This window comes from Schistocerca serialis, chromosome 4, assembly GCF_023864345.2.
Source record: "Schistocerca serialis cubense isolate TAMUIC-IGC-003099 chromosome 4, iqSchSeri2.2, whole genome shotgun sequence".
In the NCBI taxonomy this organism is placed as follows: domain Eukaryota; kingdom Metazoa; phylum Arthropoda; class Insecta; order Orthoptera; family Acrididae; genus Schistocerca; species Schistocerca serialis.
This window is the reverse complement of record NC_064641.1, coordinates 260,090,172-260,112,553: the sequence shown is the minus strand read 5'-3', so window position 1 is coordinate 260,112,553 and position 22,382 is coordinate 260,090,172. Positions and strand designations below refer to the sequence as shown.

The window sequence follows — 22,382 nt, the reverse complement described above, 5'->3', positions numbered from 1 at the left end:
CACTTATATTCCTAATGAGGAAGCTGTTAGCATATTGGATTTTGCTTGTTCTAAGTTAGACGTATCTCCTTCTTTGAAAATAATAAAATTAAGTAGCAAAAAAAGAAAAGCAGCTATCGAAAATAAGGTACAACAAATTTCAGACAAAATTAGAAATGACTTGGAATTATGCTTTAATAATACAGATACAAACATTATTTCTAAAGAAAAAACCTACCACCAGCATCATCTGATACTGAATATTTGAGCTTAATAGAGAAATTAAATATTAAATGTTCAGTGACATCTAAAGAGGAAATAGTTAAAATTTTAAGTTTTCTCCCTGACTCATGGTCAAGAGAAAAAATAGTTCACAAATTCGATGTTTCTCATCGTTTGGTTAAACTAACCCAAAAATTAGTGAAAGAGCAAGGCATTCTTCCAGTTTTAGGAAAGAAGAATGGAGTAGGTTTAAGTGAAGAAACAATTACAAAGATCCAGCATTTTTTTTTTTAAGATTATGAAAACAGTAGAATGTGGCCAGGGTGCAAAGATAACACAAGAGTTGTTATAAATTGAGTTAAACTAACAAAGCAGAAACGACTAGTGCTGTCAAATTTAAATTAACTTTATGTAGCTTTCAAAAATTCTCATCCGGAATGCAAAATTGGAAGGTCAAAATTTTGTGACCTCCGCTCTAAGTGGGGTATTTTGACTGGATCCTCAGGGACACACTCTGTATGTGTTTGTTTATAACATCAAAATGTCAAACTGATGATTGCGGGTGCAAAACTCAGTGATCTTAACTACAAGGAGTTACTAGATTTAATGGCTGTCACACAAACAGTTATGACTGCATGATGAGTTTGTGTAATAAATGGCCTGGTAAGGAAACCGTTATTGAATTGTTTCTCGAATATGAGGAGGAAATGACGGACCGTATTACCTTCAAACAGTGGGTCACAACTGAGGGCAGAAATGATAACAGAGGTTAAATCTCAGGAAGAGTACTTGGAATCTTTAACTGATAACTTACAAAAACGCAAAAGTCACCACTATGTTTCTAAAATACAAAGTAAGCTTTTGGAGGACAAAAAAGCACAACTTCATGAAACTGAATGCATGGTGCTAGCTGATTTTGCAGAAAATTTTACATTTGTGATTCAGGATGCAATAAGAGGGTACCACTGGGTCAATGACTAGGCAACAGTGCGTCCATTTATTCTCTACTTTAAAAATGAGAAAGATGAATTTTGCAGTTCTTCAATTTGCATTTTAAGTGACTACTTGGAGCACAACACTTTGGCTGTACATGTGTTTCAAAAGTATGTAATAAATTACATAAAAGAAAATTTTCCCCAAGGTTGAGATACTGATATACTTTTCAGATGGAAGTGGTAGTCAGTATAAGAACAAAAAGAATTTTTCGAATCTGTGCAACCACAAAGTAGACTTTGGGCTGGAGGCTGAATGGCACTGTTTTGCATCTTGCCATGGTAAAAATGCATGTGATGGAGTAGGAGCTACAACAAAATGTGAAGTAAGTAAAGCCAGCCTACAAAGACCAACCACAGACCAAATTCTCACAGTACAAGGCATGTATGCCTTTTGCAAGGATAATATTAAAGGCATTACCTATTTTCTGATCAAGAAAGAAGTAGTAGTTCTGCATGTGAAAACAACACTTCAAATCAGATTTGAAAACTGTATAGCACTAAAAGGAACAAGGCATTTCCACAAATTCCTTGGCATTGCAGAAAACTTAGTTCGATGCTATTTAACATCACAAACCCAAATTTATGGCGATCATTGTGCCAGTAAAATTACAACTCTGTCTTTAACGTTGAATGATACAGTGGCATGTGTGTATGATGGACAGTGGTGGCTTGCAGAGGTTGAAAGAATAAGTTTGGAAAGCAATGATGTTTTTGTGCGTTTTTACCACCCTGCTGGCCCAAGAACATCATTCAAGAAACTAGTGACAAAGTTTGGATACCAATGAAAAGTGTTTTAAGGAAACTTTCATTGCTGGGAGGTCTTATTCTACATCACAGAAGCTGTCTGAAGAAATAAGTGTTCTTAACATTCACCACCAGGTTTAGGAACAGTTGCACCTCGAAGGATGTTAACTGAAAACATTTTTTTTTAAATATGTCAAAATAACATAAATGTTAATTTCAGTGATGTTTCCACTTTTTTGTATATAATTCAGTAGACTGGCAATGGCAAGGAAAGCGTGAAGAAGAGAAATTTTTTAACATTAAGTATAGATTTAAGTGTCAGGAAGTCGTTTCTGAAAGTATTTGTATGGAGTGTAGCCATGTATTGAAGTGAAACATGGACGATAAATAGTTTGGACAAGAAGAGAATAGAAGCTTTCGAAATGTGGTGCTATAGAAGAATGCTGAAGATTAGATGGATAGATCACATAACTAATGAGGAGGTGTTGAATAGGATTGGGGAGAAGAGAAGTGGCACAACTTGACTAGAAGAAGGGATCGGTTGGTAGGACATGTTCTGAGGCATCAAGGGATCACTAATTTACTATTGGAGGGCAGCGTGGAGGGTAATAATAGTAGAGGGAGGCCCAGAGATGAATACACTACGCAGATTCAGAAGGGTGTAGGCTGCAGTAGGCACTGGGAGATGAAGAGGCTTGCACAGGATAGAGTAGCATGGAGAGCTGCATCAAACCAGTCTCAGGACTGAAGACCACAACAACAACATCCTGCCAATATACATGAATAGGCAACAGCCATAAGATCAGTTGTAGAGTAATGTGTATTATCTCCCCATTTTCAAAAATTCACATCTTTGTTCACAGTCAGATATCAAAAATTTTTACAGTACGTTGCTATCATATAGGTGTACAAACCGCACAAATCATATTTTTATATTCAGTCCCACCCGAGATAACTAACCACAAACTTTATAAAAAATGAAAATTTTCAAATTGCCATTCAGTAAAGGTGAAACGTAAAATTTTTTTGAAAACTGTTTTGAACTTCTCGATTATAGGGCAATCACATATAAAAAATTAAAATATTTAAAAATGGTCAAGCAACCAACTTCATTTTTATTGGACAACTTCATTTGGATTGACCCTTTTCAGACAGTTGTATTAACATTCTGTGCAATGTATTCATGTGAAAGGAGACCCTGTAGAACACCTGAAGCATTAAAATCATCTTAAACTTCCTCAGTTTTTTGTTAATCCAATTTTTAAGCCTTCTAAACTGATGGGATATAATCTGCAATAACTCAAACATGTTCTTGTGGACGAGGATTCTGTTGACCCCTTCAATGCAATTTTAGAGGACAACAGAGAGCGTGCAGAAACAACTTCACTGGACCGATTATTAGTGGCACACATCGGTAGATACCAATGACAGGATATGTTTCATCAAAAACCACGTGATGCAATGCATTCAGTTTGGTGCACCTATCTTACTTCTGTGAAAACTGCCACACCACAAAGAAATAATCAGAAGAAAATTATATTCACATATTTCACATAATAATGCAAAGGAATGATCAGATGTACAGGGAGATTAAACAACACAGTGTACATTTAAAATCACAGGACTTGACGCATTCAAATTGTGAAACTCTCAGAATTAATAATTGCTCAGATTTAATTTACTGTTAAAAGCTTACTCGACAGTAAACCTCTCACAACCTCAAAATAAAATCAGGAAGGCACTGAATGTGTCTAAAAATGGTATTCCAGACAGCTTCTCTTCAGGTCAAGGACTGAGTAGTATCACACAGTAGACAAGTGTCACAAAGTGCTAGATGATGATCAATGTGCTAGACAAAGAAGACATTGTATCCATTACACAGACAATTGTTTACATTACTGACTTATCTAGTAGTATTACTTCATTAATTTTTGCCACCACTGCCTCCTAACCATGAACATTTTGATTTGTAAATGATTATGGTTATTTAACCTAACATGGCCATCAAGTATAAATAAAAATGGTCTTGCAAATACTAACAATGAGATAGAGGGGCTGGCCAGTACTTACCTCAGCTCAGTACAGCCGATAGATACACGTAAAACAGAACTGAAAATTTACATTCCTAGCTTTCGGAACTTTGTTCCTTCATCAGGGAGGAGAGAGGGGAATATCTTTGGCTTCCCTCTGATAACCATGCCTCCATCCTTGCTACCCTCCCTGTTTACCTTTCCCTGTTGCTTCATAACCTGGGTTGTGAGTAACTGAATCCACTTTCCCTTCTTCCCTTTTTTCCCCTCTCTCCTCCCTGATGAAGGAACAAAGTTCCGAAAGCTAGGAATGTAAATTTTCAGTTCTGTTTTACGTGTATCTATCGGCTGTACTGAGCTGAGGTAAGTACTGGCCAGCCCCTCTATCTCTTTGTTAGTATTTGTTTCACATCTTATATGAGATTTTCCATTAATCATCTAAAAATGGTCTTGGACTGTTTTAATATCAGTATTACCAAATATTAAAAGGTAACTAAATGCAACATCTTCACAGACACAAAATATTGCTCTGCAACTTTGATGTTATGGAATACTCAAATAACTACTTTGTAATTAAGTGATTGCCTAAACATGACAGTACTGTTCATCTTTAGATGATATCATTACATAAGTGCTTCACAGATCTGTGAGGTAAATAAAATCAAAGCTATTTAAATAATGAAATGAGGCATTTCTCTCAATACTATGTATTTACTCTTCTTGTTGACAAGTTCTTACCAAAAAAATGTCAATAGTTACAGATTATGATTTTCCTCTTTAAAGCAGATTTCTCAGGAAGGCCAGACACTGTGACATAATTTATGCACTTATTCACCAATATGCCTCTCACACCGATTAAAAGTTGATATTTTGTCAAGCACAAAATAGAAAAGATACTTTTCCGCATCATAGACACGAAAGGTGGAAATTTTGTTTTTAAATGATAATCAATATTCACATGCTTTGCCCCATTCTACACATCAGGGTTTTGCATTAACTTTTGCTACTCAAAGTTCTGTTTTTCAGTACTCTGCAGTGCATCTTTCGACACCTGTCACTGCTTCTTTCTCAACACACTCCCGTTTCCTCACGGTTGTTTTCAGGAATGACTGTCCTTGTTCAACAAAGTTCTTCTTGCAGCTCTTATTCACCTTACAGTTTTTTAGCCTTCTTTCCAGCTGAAGAATAATCTGGAAAAGCATCTAAAAATATACACAAAGGTAAATACTGCAACTTCCCATTAGTACCCCGTCTAGTAATGCTGGGGAAGCTTTTACCAGAAGTTTTATTGTTTATGTGTACAGTAAGACAGTGATAATCCAGCTCACCTGATAGTCCGGTATAGATTAAGTTTTGTAAAAGTAGTTCAGTGCTAGAAGAGCAGAGGGAAAGTAAATAATGGGGGCCTATGTTAATTGAAAAGTCATCTGTCAGCCATCCATAATTATGTATATCATATTTACGCCTACTGAACTTTTCTAAAACTTTGAGCCTTAAACTGATTTAACAGAGCAATACAGAATTCGACTTTTAAATTAATTTCTGACTGCTATGATGTGGCCCACAATAAATTCCTCTTCTGTGCAAACCTCTTTACTTGAGACTAGCACCCTATATCCTCAATTATTTGTTGAATATATTCCAATCTCTGTCTTCCTCCACAGCTTCCTAAGTAATACGAAAATTATTCCCTGATGTCTTAATACGAGGGTCACTCCAAAAGAAATGCACACTATTTTTTTTTTAAATCCATCTTTAATTCTACATGTTTGGAAGTTTTACAGTGTGTAGATAGATCCTTTAGGAACAATATTTTCATTTCTCCACATAATTTCCATCCCTCTCAACTGCATTACGCGATCTCGGAACCAGCGCCTGTATACCCGCACAGCAAAATTCTGGACTAACCCGTTGGAGCCACTGTTTGGCAGTGTGTGCAAGGGAGTTATCATCTTCAAAACCTTGTTCCACAAAGAGAGTCTTTCAGTTTCCCAAAGAGATGATAGTCACATGGAGCCATGTCAGGATTGTAAGGTGGGTGTTTCAGTGTTGTCCATCAGAGTTTTGTGATCGCTTTCATGGTGTTTTGACTGACATGTGGCCGTGCATTGTCGTGCAACAGCAAAACATCCTGCTTTTGCCAATGTGGTCGAACACGACTCAGTCGAGTTTGAAGTTTCTTCAGTGTCGTCACATATGCATCAGAATTTATGGTTGTTCCACTTGGCATGATGTCCACAAGCAAGAGTCCTTTGGAATCTAAAAACACCGTAGCCATAACTTTTCTAGCAGAAGGCGTGGTTTTGAATTTTTTTCCTGGGTGAATTTGCATGATGCCACTCCACTGATTGCCTCTTTGTCTCTGGTGAAAAATGATGGAGCCATGTTTCATCACCTGTCACAATTCTTCCAAGAAATTCATCTCCACCATTCTCATACTGTTCCAAAAGTTCACTGCATACTGTTTTTCTTGTTTCTTTGTGAGCCACTGTCAACATCCTGGGAACCCACCTGGCACAAACCTTTTTTAACGCCAACACTTTCAGTATTCTGCGAACACTTCCTCCCCCTATCCCAATGTAGCGTGACAATTCGTTCACTGTGATGCGTCTGTTATCAGTCACCAATTCGTTAACTGTCTGCAAATTGTCTGGAGTGTGTGCAGAATGAGGCCTGCCGCTGCGAGGACAATCCTCAATATTGCCGTGGCAGCTTTCATCACATAACCTGCTTGCCCACCGACTAACTGTATTGCGATCGACAGCACCATCTCCATACATCTTTTTCAACCTCTTGTGGATGTTTCCCACTGTCTCGTTTTCACAGCACAGGAATTCTATGACAGCACATTGCTTCTGACAAACATCAAGTGTAGCAGCCATCCTGAAGACATGCTGTGACGGCGCCACTCATGGGAACAGGTTGAACTAAGTTTGAAAACAAGTCGGTAGGATGTATCTACACACTGTAAAACTTTCACACATGCAGAATGAAAACTGTATTTTTATAAGAATAGTGTACATTTCTTTTGGAGTCACCCTCGTATGTTCTCAGTCCTTGTCCCTCCTTTTGGTCACTGTTTCCCATATGTTCCTTTCTTTGCCAAGTCTGGCAAGAGTCTCCTCAGTCAGCCCACCTAATTTTCAACATTCCTCTCTAGCACCACATCTCAAACACTTCAGTTCCCTTCTGATCTGATTTTGCTACAGTCCACATATCACTACCACACAATGCTGTGCTCCAAATCTATATTCTCGGAAGGTTCTTCTTCAAAATAAGACCTACGTTTGGTACCAGATGACTTCTTTTGGCCAGGAATACCCTCTTTGACTGTGATGGTCTGCTTTTTATGCCCTCTTTGCTACAGCCATCATAGGTTATTTTGCTTCCAAGGTAATAGAATTCCTTTACTTTGTCTACTTCATGACCACCAATTTTGACGTTAAGTTTCTTGCTAGTCTCATTTCTGCTACTCCTCGTTACTTTAGTCTCTCTTCTCTTTCTCTCAATCCATATTCTGCACTCTTAAGACTGTTCATTCCATTCAACAGATCTTGTAATTCTTTTTCACTTTCACTGAGCATAGAAGTGTCATCAGCAAATCGTATCACTTATATCCTGTCAGCCTGGACCTGACATATGAAAACGTAAAACTGCTACTGCTTTGGCTTGTGGTGTGGCAATGAGACAGGTATATAGTATGCAATCAGCACTGGTCACGGTTAGCACTGAAGCACTTGAGTAGTCTGCCTTGTGAAAAATTTTCCTAATTCCTGAAGTTTATTAAAAAAAAAAAAAAAAAAAAAAATAGAGACGGGCATACTTTATTGTGTCATTAGATTTTTTTGTGACTGATTTACTCAGAGTTTTAATTAGTGTTTCATCAGTTTCCTCTTGCATAAGTTATTTCATTCTTTTATTTATTTTTTTGGTTTTCTGCTCATGATGGTATGGAACTAGAGCCTTGCATTATCAAATTACATTTCTTTCTTCAATATACATCGAATGTCAAAGCATCTGGGCAAAAGGTGTTACGGCAGCTTTTATACGTTTGTTGCATCAACAACCCTCTATCTCTTTGTTAGTATTTGTTTCACATCTTATATGAGATTTTCCATTAATCATCTAAAAATGGTCTTGGACTGTTTTAATATCAGTATTACCAAATATTAAAGTGTAACTCAATGCAACATCTTCACAGACACAAAATATTGCTCTGCAACTTTGATGTTATGGAATACTCAAATAACTACTTTGTAATTAAGTGATTGCCTAAACATGACAGTACTGTTCATCTTTAGATGATATCATTACATAAGTGCTTCACAGATCTGTGAGGTAAATAAAATCAAAGCTATTTAAATAATGAAATGAGGCATTTCTCTCAATACTATGTATTTACTCTTCTTGTTGACAAGTTCTTACCAAAAAAATGTCAATAGTTACAGATTATGATTTTCCTCTTTAAAGCAGATTTCTCAGGAAGGCCAGACACTGTGACATAATTTATGCACTTATTCACCAATATGCCTCTCACACCGATTAAAAGTTGATATTTTGTCAAGCACAAAATAGAAAAGATACTTTTCCGCATCATAGACACGAAAGGTGGAAATTTTGTTTTTAAATGATAATCAATATTCACATGCTTTGCCCCATTCTACACATCAGGGTTTTGCATTAACTTTTGCTACTCAAAGTTCTGTTTTTCAGTACTCTGCAGTGCATCTTTCGACACCTGTCACTGCTTCTTTCTCAACACACTCCCGTTTCCTCACGGTTGTTTTCAGGAATGACTGTCCTTGTTCAACAAAGTTCTTCTTGCAGCTCTTATTCACCTTACAGTTTTTTAGCCTTCTTTCCAGCTGAAGAATAATCTGGAAAAGCATCTAAAAATATACACAAAGGTAAATACTGCAACTTCCCATTAGTACCCCGTCTAGTAATGCTGGGGAAGCTTTTACCAGAAGTTTTATTGTTTATGTGTACAGTAAGACAGTGATAATCCAGCTCACCTGATAGTCCGGTATAGATTAAGTTTTGTAAAAGTAGTTCAGTGCTAGAAGAGCAGAGGGAAAGTAAATAATGGGGGCCTATGTTAATTGAAAAGTCATCTGTCAGCCATCCATAATTATGTATATCATATTTACGCCTACTGAACTTTTCTAAAACTTTGAGCCTTAAACTGATTTAACAGAGCAATACAGAATTCGACTTTTAAATTAATTTCTGACTGCTATGATGTGGCCCACAATAAATTCCTCTTCTGTGCAAACCTCTTTACTTGAGACTAGCACCCTATATCCTCAATTATTTGTTGAATATATTCCAATCTCTGTCTTCCTCCACAGCTTCCTAAGTAATACGAAAATTATTCCCTGATGTCTTAATACGAGGGTCACTCCAAAAGAAATGCACACTATTTTTTTTTTAAATCCATCTTTAATTCTACATGTTTGGAAGTTTTACAGTGTGTAGATAGATCCTTTAGGAACAATATTTTCATTTCTCCACATAATTTCCATCCCTCTCAACTGCATTACGCGATCTCGGAACCAGCGCCTGTATACCCGCACAGCAAAATTCTGGACTAACCCGTTGGAGCCACTGTTTGGCAGTGTGTGCAAGGGAGTTATCATCTTCAAAACCTTGTTCCACAAAGAGAGTCTTTCAGTTTCCCAAAGAGATGATAGTCACATGGAGCCATGTCAGGATTGTAAGGTGGGTGTTTCAGTGTTGTCCATCAGAGTTTTGTGATCGCTTTCATGGTGTTTTGACCGACATGTGGCCGTGCATTGTCGTGCAACAGCAAAACATCCTGCTTTTGCCAATGTGGTCGAACACGACTCAGTCGAGTTTGAAGTTTCTTCAGTGTCGTCACATATGCATCAGAATTTATGGTTGTTCCACTTGGCATGATGTCCACAAGCAAGAGTCCTTTGGAATCTAAAAACACCGTAGCCATAACTTTTCTAGCAGAAGGCGTGGTTTTGAATTTTTTTCCTGGGTGAATTTGCATGATGCCACTCCACTGATTGCCTCTTTGTCTCTGGTGAAAAATGATGGAGCCATGTTTCATCACCTGTCACAATTCTTCCAAGAAATTCATCTCCACCATTCTCATACTGTTCCAAAAGTTCACTGCATACTGTTTTTCTTGTTTCTTTGTGAGCCACTGTCAACATCCTGGGAACCCACCTGGCACAAACCTTTTTTAACGCCAACACTTTCAGTATTCTGCGAACACTTCCTCCCCCTATCCCAATGTAGCGTGACAATTCGTTCACTGTGATGCGTCTGTTATCAGTCACCAATTCGTTAACTGTCTGCAAATTGTCTGGAGTGTGTGCAGAATGAGGCCTGCCGCTGCGAGGACAATCCTCAATATTGCCGTGGCAGCTTTCATCACATAACCTGCTTGCCCACCGACTAACTGTATTGCGATCGACAGCACCATCTCCATACATCTTTTTCAACCTCTTGTGGATGTTTCCCACTGTCTCGTTTTCACAGCACAGGAATTCTATGACAGCACATTGCTTCTGACAAACATCAAGTGTAGCAGCCATCCTGAAGACATGCTGTGACGGCGCCACTCATGGGAACAGGTTGAACTAAGTTTGAAAACAAGTCGGTAGGATGTATCTACACACTGTAAAACTTTCACACATGCAGAATGAAAACTGTATTTTTATAAGAATAGTGTACATTTCTTTTGGAGTCACCCTCGTATGTTCTCAGTCCTTGTCCCTCCTTTTGGTCACTGTTTCCCATATGTTCCTTTCTTTGCCAAGTCTGGCAAGAGTCTCCTCAGTCAGCCCACCTAATTTTCAACATTCCTCTCTAGCACCACATCTCAAACACTTCAGTTCCCTTCTGATCTGATTTTGCTACAGTCCACATATCACTACCACACAATGCTGTGCTCCAAATCTATATTCTCGGAAGGTTCTTCTTCAAAATAAGACCTACGTTTGGTACCAGATGACTTCTTTTGGCCAGGAATACCCTCTTTGACTGTGATGGTCTGCTTTTTATGCCCTCTTTGCTACAGCCATCATAGGTTATTTTGCTTCCAAGGTAATAGAATTCCTTTACTTTGTCTACTTCATGACCACCAATTTTGACGTTAAGTTTCTTGCTAGTCTCATTTCTGCTACTCCTCGTTACTTTAGTCTCTCTTCTCTTTCTCTCAATCCATATTCTGCACTCTTAAGACTGTTCATTCCATTCAACAGATCTTGTAATTCTTTTTCACTTTCACTGAGCATAGAAGTGTCATCAGCAAATCGTATCACTTATATCCTGTCAGCCTGGACCTGACATATGAAAACGTAAAACTGCTACTGCTTTGGCTTGTGGTGTGGCAATGAGACAGGTATATAGTATGCAATCAGCACTGGTCACGGTTAGCACTGAAGCACTTGAGTAGTCTGCCTTGTGAAAAATTTTCCTAATTCCTGAAGTTTACTAAAAAAAAAAAAAAAAAAAAAAAAAAAAAAAAAAAAAAAAAAATAGAGACGGGCATACTTTATTGTGTCATTAGATTTTTTTGTGACTGATTTACTCAGAGTTTTAATTAGTGTTTCATCAGTTTCCTCTTGCATAAGTTATTTCATTCTTTTATTTATTTTTTTGGTTTTCTGCTCATGATGGTATGGAACTAGAGCCTTGCATTATCAAATTACATTTCTTTCTTCAATATACATCGAATGTCAAAGCATCTGGGCAAAAGGTGTTACGGCAGCTTTTATACGTTTGTTGCATCAACAACTAACATGTGAACAGTGAACTTTACAATGGAAATATATTGCCAGAAAGATAAGAATTTTCACAAATGTTTTACCTCTTTTTCTAGAAATGAACTTGAGTTAGAAGGTGTGGAGAGCTATGAGGAGACAACACTGCCAAACTAGGTGTGTAATGAGGCTGATGAGCTCCAGCAGTGACATATGAACATTTCAGATTAAGCTAAAAAGTATGCCTAACCTCAATGGCATGGGAAGTTATTCAAAGTGCCTAGAGGTAAGGTTTGCTATAATCTGTTCATCATCATAAGAATAAACCTGATGTAAACAAAAACAAATGCAATGATTGGTCAGAAGCCAAAACACATGTACACTGGTATTGTTACGCTCTTGGAAGTAGGTCCTAGTTATGTGTTAAATATCTTATTACTAAGTTACGTTAAATGAAACTTCAAGATATTCAAATGTATTAACAGCCATCAACATTTTTCTTAATCATGCTTTAGCTACGTAGTTTTTATTTCAACAATCATGTACAGTCACAGCTTCAGCAGCGTTGTGCTCTGATTGCCGCGCTGTTAATGCGCATTATGAAAATGGCTGAGGCTGCTTCCTGTTCCGTAGTAAAACGGGTGGAACACGTGTTAAAAAGTGCTGAGAAATAGGCTGTTCTTAACTTTTTCATAAATTGATGGAGATAATTGGCTTTGAAGTTTTCTCAGCGTTGTATATAATGCAGTCGATAAACTAACTCACATAAATGTGTAGTGCAGTTGGTAACGTAATGGAATGTGAACAAATTGCGGATATTCGTGTGTTGGTTCAAATCTCCCCAGTATCATTTTCTTTTGTCTTTCAATTTGAAATACCGACATCTCATAATTATAAAGCTCATCATCATTTTTTATGAATAATGCATGTCTTGTTTCTAATTACATATTGGAGATGAAACTCCTGTTCCCATTTCAAATAAAAATTCTTAATCATCGGTGTTTTACAAAAGACTGTTCATAAAAGCTGTTTAAATTAAGAAAACGTAACATTCTAATTTTTTAAGGCAAAAATGAAAAACCAGATTCTCATTATTTGGACTATGACCATCGTTTTATACCACAGAGGTAGATAAGTATCATAGAAACATGAAAAACAATCATTTTCACAGCATCGAGCACATCATACAACTACTGCATGTTTACATTTGCTACTGTACCATTACATTATGAACCCAGCAGAACTGATCTGGAGCGAAGCTGCGGGATTTGGCCCAAGAAGTAACAAGACTGTTAAGCTGCCAGACGTACGGGAACTAATGCACGCAACTTTTTCACACATTACTGCCAAACACTGGTGGGACATAGAACAGCTCAACATAAAACAAGAAGAGAAAATGCTGCACCTGCTTGGCTTCGTGGATTCTGTTGTTGATTGTCTTGTTATCAACGTAGCAGGTGACACTTCCCAAACTGAAATGTATTTCTTGGATTCGGATAATGAAGGAGCTAAGAGATTGCCAATTCTTATGACTGTAAGTAATACCTTCAATATTTAACTATATGGTGAAATCCTTCAATAATCTCTTATGTTACACACAGCTATGCAGAAAATTTACCCTGCGGTTAAGTCAGGAATTTCATCATTCTTGTTTTTAATTGTATTTTAGCTAAAGATGATAACGTGTTGCAGTTTTCATCTAGTTGTCTAAGGAGCTTATTGTGGGAGATTTGCCATGTATTATTTCATTCTGCTCAAAAATTAAATGACTTTCGAAGCTGTATTGCTCCTCTGCTCGTCGATTTTTACATATGAACTGCAGCTGGCCACATCACTGCAGGCTAGCTGTACCAACTGAGTGGCCAGTGCTGTCCAAGTTAAATGTGCCGGTAAAGCTGTTGTCCCGTATTATCACTAAGTTGATGAGCGTGTAACGCACAGCACAAAATGTACCCTTATTATCATACTTGACAGTACTCGAGGCTGCTTGGCTGCAGTCCCACGTGAAACGGATATCAATGAGGCTGCAGCAAACGCTGAAGAATACATAGTGCAATGTTTACATCACGTTTATTCTTACGATGAATGGATTATATCTTTGAGGATATGGTCAAGACGAAAGAAACTAAACTGGAAAGTAACTCAGGGGATAATGGGTACTTTATAATATTCTACCAAAAAAATTGTATATGACGAAAGAGCAGCTCATTAGCAATGATAAAAAATATTTATCTTTGACAAGACAACATAAATTTTTGAAATAAGTCTTTCACATAACAGTCCACTTGAGCTCCATCATGCAAATCTGTCTGGCTTACAATTTTTCAAACACCAAAATGCTAGCGAACTTTTGACCATATGTCATGGGGAAATCTCAAATTAAAACCTAAACATTCACAGCACACATGGAAAGTAGAAACCTGCAATGCAAGAATGTAAGGTGCAGAAGGGGAAAAACATGTTAAAAAGTGCTCACACTGAAAAAGCTGCAGTAAAACCACAGTTATGACTGTTTACTTCATCTAGTAATAAGCTAAGGAATAAAGGTTCAAAGAAAGATTACAAAATGAAAAATAAATATAAATGAAGAACAGAAAATAAGATTAAAAAACACACAAGACTCCACAACTAAGAATTCTGACTCATTTGTCTTTGTTAGAAGAATCTTACTAAATAAAACATTGCAAGAGTAATGTTACAACAATCCAATAGCTAATTTTTTTTATGTTATGTTATACCTCCAACACTCTCCAAAGACAAAATGTGCTTACCATACACAGTTTATTACATTTAATATGGGCTGTTATTTGAACAGAATACATCAATTCTCTTAAACTGAAGAAACCATGAAGCTTAAACTACGATTTTTCAGATAATTGTCTACTGATTCAAGGGTGGGTCATTTGTTCAAGCACTGTCAGTCAGTGAGATATGCTTTGTGTCTCAGTCTACCTCTGTGTTGTTGGTATGTTCAACAGAATTTGTAATCCATTCTATACTATCTTTTGCGACACAGAAGACAATAATATACAGGGTCTCTCACCTAAACTTTTCACCACCAATATATCTGTAAGCACAACAGATACTGACAAATGGCTTTCATGGGTATGAATGTATGGCTGGGGCTCACACAACTAAATAGAGTGAGTCATTTTAAACTGTGTGCAAATATCGGTTTCAACACAAACTTATGTTTTTTTTTTTTTTTTAAATTGACACCCAATATTATTCTATTCGCAATCAATAACATGAAAAATCACAATAATAAAGGCATTGGTTGCATTGCAATACGTCAATTACATCCTGAGAAATAGGAATGCGAAGTTGAAATATGAAATGAACAGAACGTGCCACTACTGCACTTCCCATGATGCAAGTGTGGTCCGCATGTCATTCGTAATCGCGATGTGATTGATGTGTGTATCCTTACTTTCACTGTTATCATGGCGCCCTATACTAATAAGGATTCCTGTCACAAACACTGTCCATCTGTTCTAGGCATTTGACATGGTATTCACAAATGAGGGAATTTCTGACATTATATTACTGTACGGAAATGTCACCAAAACGGCACAAGTGCAGCACAGGTGTATGCCCAGCGGTACCCTAACAGACATCATCCAACACATACTACTGTCATGAATATTGTTAGAAAGCTTTGCATGACAGGGCGGTTGTCTCCATGAATGCAGATCTGGAGCAGAGGTAGCTGTCCTGGTAGCCACTGCAATAAACCCTCATGCAAGTATTTGTGAAATGGAGAGATGCATGGGAATCCTTTGAACAAGTGTGATGTGTAGTCTGCACAGTCATAGATACCACCCATACAAAATGACATCTCACTGAGGCCTCTGTGGGAACAAAATTCACAATCACCTGGAATATTGTCAATGGGTTCTGCAGCAAGGCCAAGACTTTATGAGAAGGGTGCTGTTAATCAATGAGGCCATGTTTACAAACCATTGGAATACCAACTTACACAATATGCACTACTGGTCACCAGAAAACCCCCACTGGATTTGCCGGTCTGAACATCAATGTCAGTGGAGTGTCAATGTATGGTGTGGTATTGTAGGATACCATATCATTGGCCCTTATTTCATTCATGCTACTCTTGACAGGTGACGATATGAGTGGTTCCTGAGATGCACCTTACCTAGTCCCATTCAGTATTCCAGCACGGTTGCTGGACCTCAATCCACAGATATTGGTGGTGAAAAATTTAGGTGGGACACCCTGGTATGTGTTGTTAAAAATAAATGTTCCCTACTTTGAGAGGTGTTAGTACGGATTAAAACAAGACAACATTGTCCAGTAGACATGGGCTCTAAAATGCATACTTCAACATCTCCAAGCATTTGTTCAGCAGAAGCGTTCGGTTTCATAGTATCAAAGAACAAGTGCTCATAACTCTTAAGGAACGCAATTTAGAGCCCATGTTTACTGGAAATTGTTGTCATGTTTTGGTCCATGGAATACCTTTTTTTAACATCCTGTGTATCACAAAAGATAGTTCAGAGTGGATTACTACTATTAGTGTACACAATGACAACACACAGAGGAACAATGAGATCTCAAACATACTGGCAATAATTGAAAAAGGACCTTAGTTCTTGTGTATCAAGTTACTAAGAATTTGACCCAAAAACCTACATGACACCATCTTTCCAAAAAAACTGAAAACTCTCTGGTTGAAAATGAATTTTGCAGTTCAAATGAGAATTTGTATATACTGTTCTTTGTAACCAATGGTGTTAGAGCGTGTGATCAAAATGGCTGCTCCTCAGAAAATAAGTGATCCTAAACTTTTCTGTTTTTGATATGCTGACATGACTTACATAACATGTACAACTGCTATATATAATGTAATCCTACATTATCTAATAAAATTCAATTCGTTTTAATTCAGTGGTCGTACACAATCGCTCAGTGTACTCACATAACACAGCAAGTAAGCAGAACCTATTCTAGGCGCTTAGTCCGGAACCGCGCGACTGCTACGGTCGCAGGTTCGAATCCTGCCTCGGACATGGGTGTGTGTGATGTCCTTAGGTTAGTTAGGTTTAAGTAGTTCTAAGTTCTAGGGGACTGATGACCACAGATGTTAAGTCCCATAGTGCTCAGAGCCATTTGAACCATTTAAGCAGAACCTACAGAGCATATTTGCATAGGATAAATGTTTAATATAAATCTTATCAAAAGCAAAATTCATGGGAGAAAATTGCAAAATGAGGCAGTAAGACTGGACATTCCCTACAACATACCATTTATGAAGCTTGTAAGCATTACATGTCTTTCCATGACTCACCTCATATTCCTGTTCATCAAGTGGCTCACTATCATCCCCAGCAGAAATACTTCCGACAGAACGACGGTCGCATCGGTCCAATTCTACTTCATACCCTGGCAATGGGACTAACTCAGCACCGACACCAGGTTCACGTAAGCCAAGCGCAGTGCCTGCTCTCTTGCAGTGGATTTCCTCTGAGATGCGTTCCAAGTTGCGTAATGTGTCTGCATAAGACTGCTTTGCTGTAGCCACCTACAATGTGAATGAATTTTTAAAAATTACTTTAAAGGGAGAAGTATACCAATATCTACTGTAAATATTCATGAAAAGATAAAGTTGTTATAAACTGAAAAGCTGCTTGAACATTGCAGTGCTTTATTGGGCATGATCCTATTGAGAGTGGTGCACCTGTATCTTTCACTCACATTTAAACTGACTTACCCAACCAGATATAGGAGGGGCTACACATTAATGTTGACTACCGAATATGGTGCAATTTGGCATTTTTCACATTAATAAGCCATTGCCAGAGGTGAAACAAGCAGTAGGTGAAAGAATATAATCCTAGGATCACCTGAGGATTGAACCTACGCCATTGGCTTTCTTTACCATTAGAATGATAACACCTTCTATGAGAGTAATGAAGGGAAAAGATTCCAGAACACATTATACACAAACTAATTACATTTCCAATTAAATCTCAACCTAACATCCTTACAAATATAGTCACTTTTTCATAAGAAGGCCAGAGAAACAGAACTGATGTAATTGTTAATTTTACATTGTTGAAATACTATTAGCTGATGTGTTTTCACATGTTTTCCCGGGGAATATGCTGTTTGAAGGTCTCTAGGGGATGCAGATAAATTGATCGTTGCAGCATGAATTTTCAATGGCATAACATGCGAGGATGGCAACACCACCTACTGATGAAATGTGTCTGCAGCTCTCTTGTCACTGTAAACCGAAGGTAATAGATCGGTGTGACTTGAGCAGACGTATGCATGAACTGTACTGTCAGATCAGCGAGTTTGAAAGAGAGCACATTATTGTCATGAGAGAATGTGATGCATCCATCCAGGTAATTGCTGCTTTTGTGGGACGAAGTGTGCAATGGACGTGTGCAGAATGGTTCATGGAAGGCCGTAGAACATGATGAGATGGGTCAGCCCCCCCCCCCCCCCCCTTCCCAACCTGAGAAGATCGACACCTCATAAGAATGGCAGAATGGCACTTCACGGCAGATCTGCGTCCTCCTTGGCTCTGGTGCAACAATGTAACACATTGTACACTATCAGTGGTGACAGTCCATCACCGTTTATTATGGAATAGGTTATGTGTGTGTCGTCCATTTCTTCACATACCTTTGGCAAATGTGCAGAATCCTGCTAGACAGCAATGTTGTATGGAATAACATCACTGGGGACAGGAATAGCATCTCATAGAGTTTTTGGATGAATTCAGATTATGTTTGTTTGAAAATTATGGCCACATTTTGGTTCGCCACAGATAGGGGGAGCAGGATTACAGTGACTGTATTTGCACACAATATACAGGGCCATCTTCAGCCCTTATGGTGTGGGGTGCTACTAGGTACAACCACAAACCACAGCTGGTTCATGTCCAGGGCACTATGACCAGTGTGACCTATGTGAATGACATCCTGCGACCCGTAGCCATACCCTTTCTGCAAAATGCCCCAGGCGCCATTTTTCAGCAAGATTATGCACTACCACAAGTTGCTGCAAGAACACATGCCTTCTTGGTGTCACAGGATGTCAGACTTTTGCCCTGGCCACCAGATCAGCAGACTTGCTGCCAATCAGAAATGTGTGGGATACGGTGAAATGACAGGTGCAGTGCTATGACAAAGCCATCTATCAGGGATGAACTTTGGAACCAGTAGAATGCAGCGTTAATAGCTATACCACAGGATGGCATTTACATTCATGCACACCTTACACACGCGTACACCACCATGCGTGGAACAAGTTATCTAGGCAATGCTGAACCGAGGTGACTGAAATGCTAATCATTTCTGCAGAACATACTAATACATGTCCTGTGAGCACGAACGCCCTATCTCTAGTCATTCAAGGTGTTCTGTTTTTTCTGAACATGAGTGTATAAAATTACTTTTCTTCTCTCAATCCATTGTCATCTTGAATGTCAAACGATATGTGCCCTTAAAAGATCTCTTCAAACCCAAACATTATGTACTAAAGTCTTTGCATTTTATAAGGCAATCAGAAGCTTTATATTGTAATTTTTAGTTACCAACTGCAATAAGTCCATTATTTAATTTTTAATAAAGAGTAATTAGTAGTAATTTTAGTCTAAAGCTTTTCACATTAAAAAAAAAATAAAAATAAAAAAAATAAAAAAAAGTGGCAAAATTCACAAGGCAGACAGCAAAATTATCTTTGTTTTTAACATTTGAAGGGCTTTTTATTGAAGAAAAAGGACAGATAATTCTATATGGGATCAAGGAGAAAAGAGAAAAGATCACCAATTACAAAACTCAAATTTTCTAGTCATTATAGAAATTTTTAAAACCCAACAATTACAAGGAGTTACTCCCAGCTTTTCAGATAAGGCTAGAGAATTTTCTACATAACCCACAGATGAGCTTTATACTTGAGAAATTCATCTCTAATCATTTCCACACTAATTAAACCAGAAACAGGGAATTTTAAATGCTGATAGGGATGAATGCCGATTAGAATGATATTTCGAAAACATATTCAGCACTAAAGATGGAGTTACATGTAATTCAATCTAATAATCAGACATAAGGAATAGGTTACATATAAAAAAAATTGTGACTTGATACAGACACATCATGTAAATGTCAGCCTGTAGACAGCTTTCTGTCCATCCTGATTTGCTGCTAAGTAAATTTCTGAATGTTCATTTTAAAAACCACTTGTAAACAGTTGCTCTCTCTCTCTCTCTCTCTCTCTCTCTCTCACCAGGACTGGTGAGCGATAGTCAGTTGCTTATACATGGTTTTTAAAATGAACATTCAGGATCAGGATCTATGTGTGGAAAAAGAGAATGATGGAGTTCATAAACAGTAGTTAAATAACTGACAAATTTATTTTCGTTTTAATCAGAGGACACTTTATACTTCAAAAGCTTTATCATTGTGAAGTTAATTTGTATTTTTCAAGTCCTGTAACTTAAGTAATAGATGACCGTGAAGCTTGAAGTTTTCGTCTCAGTAAGTTACAATATACAGAGCAAAGTTCTCAATTTGCATGTGAAAAAGTATAGTAAATTCTAAAAGATGTTATAACCACTGAGACAAGTTTGGATGAAAACTTATTTTATATTTAGCTTAATATCTGTAAAAACTGTTTTTCATATATGAATGTATGAATCTTTGGGATACTGTACAACTCAAGTCATTCAGAGGTACAGCAGTACACACTAGGACTATGCTGATCAACAGAAGCAGCAGGAGTACCACAGAAGGTAAAATGACATTCTGTTTATATATGTCAAACCATATATTTGTGTTTCTTCCCATTCCATTTACATACGGAATATGGAAAGAATGACTTGGTAATCATCCAATAGGAGAACTCATTGGATCTTAGAGGTGTCACACAGTATCATTAAATTAGCAGAAAACAGTTTATGCTCATGTCAGCTGCTGTCTGGTGAACAGATTTTGCTATTTTCACTTGACAGAAGATTAACATCAGAGAATCTTTTCAATACAACATTATGGACCAACAAATAAAAAAATAGAACGAAACCTGTACTAAAAATAAGTACATATGTCTCTATGCATCTGTTTCTCTTGACAACTGCCCATTTGTGTTTGTAGGCATGTGTGTCTATGTGATATTTAGTGTCTGATCTCTAAACAGATGAAAATATTCACACAATTTTGAGTGAAAGCACAAGGCAGCATGAAGAAATTAAACAGAAGAAAAGTGAGTCACAGCATCATAAAGACTGAACAAACTTATGAATTTACAGCTTTTTAATTACTAGCATGTAATGTGCTGGAGGGGAAAAAAAAAAAAAAAAAAAAAAAAAAAAAAAAAAAAAAAAAAAAAAAAAAAAAAAATATTCAAAGCAATATTTTCTATTTCTGTCTCTACACAAAAATTATTGTTTGATTTGGTAAATGGCTTTCTCCCACTGTTTACTACAATCCATTTAGCTTAAAAAGTGAATATATACTCACAAACCATTACCAACTGAAGCAAATCAACCAACATACGCTAATTAAAAATAAACTGTCTTAACAAAGTTTAGAAGTATGTACAACAATGTAGGGAAAGACAGACTGCTACTTACTGTAAAGATAACATGATAAGTTGCAGACAGGCACAATTAAAGAACACTTACACATAAGCTTTCAGCCGCAGGCTTCATCAGAAAAAAGAGAAACACACACCATTCATTCACGCAAACAAGCACACCTCACACACACGATCACCAATTCCGGCAGCTCAGACCAGAATGCAGCTAGCACATGGAATGGTAACAGCAATTTGGAGAGGGCAGGGAAGGGGAAGGGATAGCAGTGTATGGGTGGGGGAAGAGAGGAGCGCTGTCTGGTGAAATGTGCAGGGACTAGAATGCCCACAGGCACGGTGTCAGGAGGTTGTGGGGTAGGGAGGTACATACATATCCCCCCCCCCCCCATGTGTGTGTGTGTGTGTGTGTGTGTGTGTGTGTGTGTGTGTGTGTGTGTGTGTGTGTGGGGGGGGGGGGGGGGGGGGATTATTAATCTTCGACATGACACGTAAGCTTTTCATTTTCTTATAACTCTTCTCACTAAAGAACAGCATCATCTATACGATGATGACGAACGCAACTGCACGTCTGTGCTTCTTCAGACTATTTTTACAGTTCTCTCACACTACTATTGTAATAATTTTGAAGCCTTTTTTTTATCAAAGGTTTCTTTGATACATCACTGGTGCCATATTTTACATGTTCTTGCTGTTAAAGGCAGAGAGAAATTTACTTAGAAAATCATTTAATTTATAATTTACATCAATTGCCTCATGTACCTTATGTCTTACCCACTCAGTCAGCATTTGAGAGCTGTATACTGAAGTTATACATATTGATAAGAGTTAGTTGTGAGACACTTCTATGTAAAGCTATATAACATTACACTGGGCACTCACGTGGCAACTTTCTATGCCACCTAGAGAAGTCCTTCCAAACCACCCACAATCCCAAACCCCTCAACTGGTTCAGATTCCCTGTTGGCATCTTTGTGATCTGGACCGAGGGTGAGGACACCTCCTCTATTTTCCTACAGAAACTCAACACCTTCTACCCATCTGCTTCACCTGGTCCTCCTCAAACTGACAATCTACCATCCTCAATGGTGCCATCCACCTCCACATCA

The 22,382-nt window shown here is 37.8% G+C and overlaps 1 protein-coding gene across 1 annotated transcript in view; it reads right to left on the bottom strand.

The window, feature by feature from the left end:
- Positions 1-22,382, bottom strand: part of LOC126473749 (SH3 domain-binding protein 5 homolog) — a 93,479-nt gene that overhangs the window by 32,452 nt on the left and 38,645 nt on the right. The window contains exon 7 of the mRNA XM_050100999.1: positions 17,018-17,251. Within this exon, the coding sequence (XP_049956956.1) occupies positions 17,018-17,251 (234 nt within the window). The remainder of the gene's footprint in view (positions 1-17,017; positions 17,252-22,382) is intronic.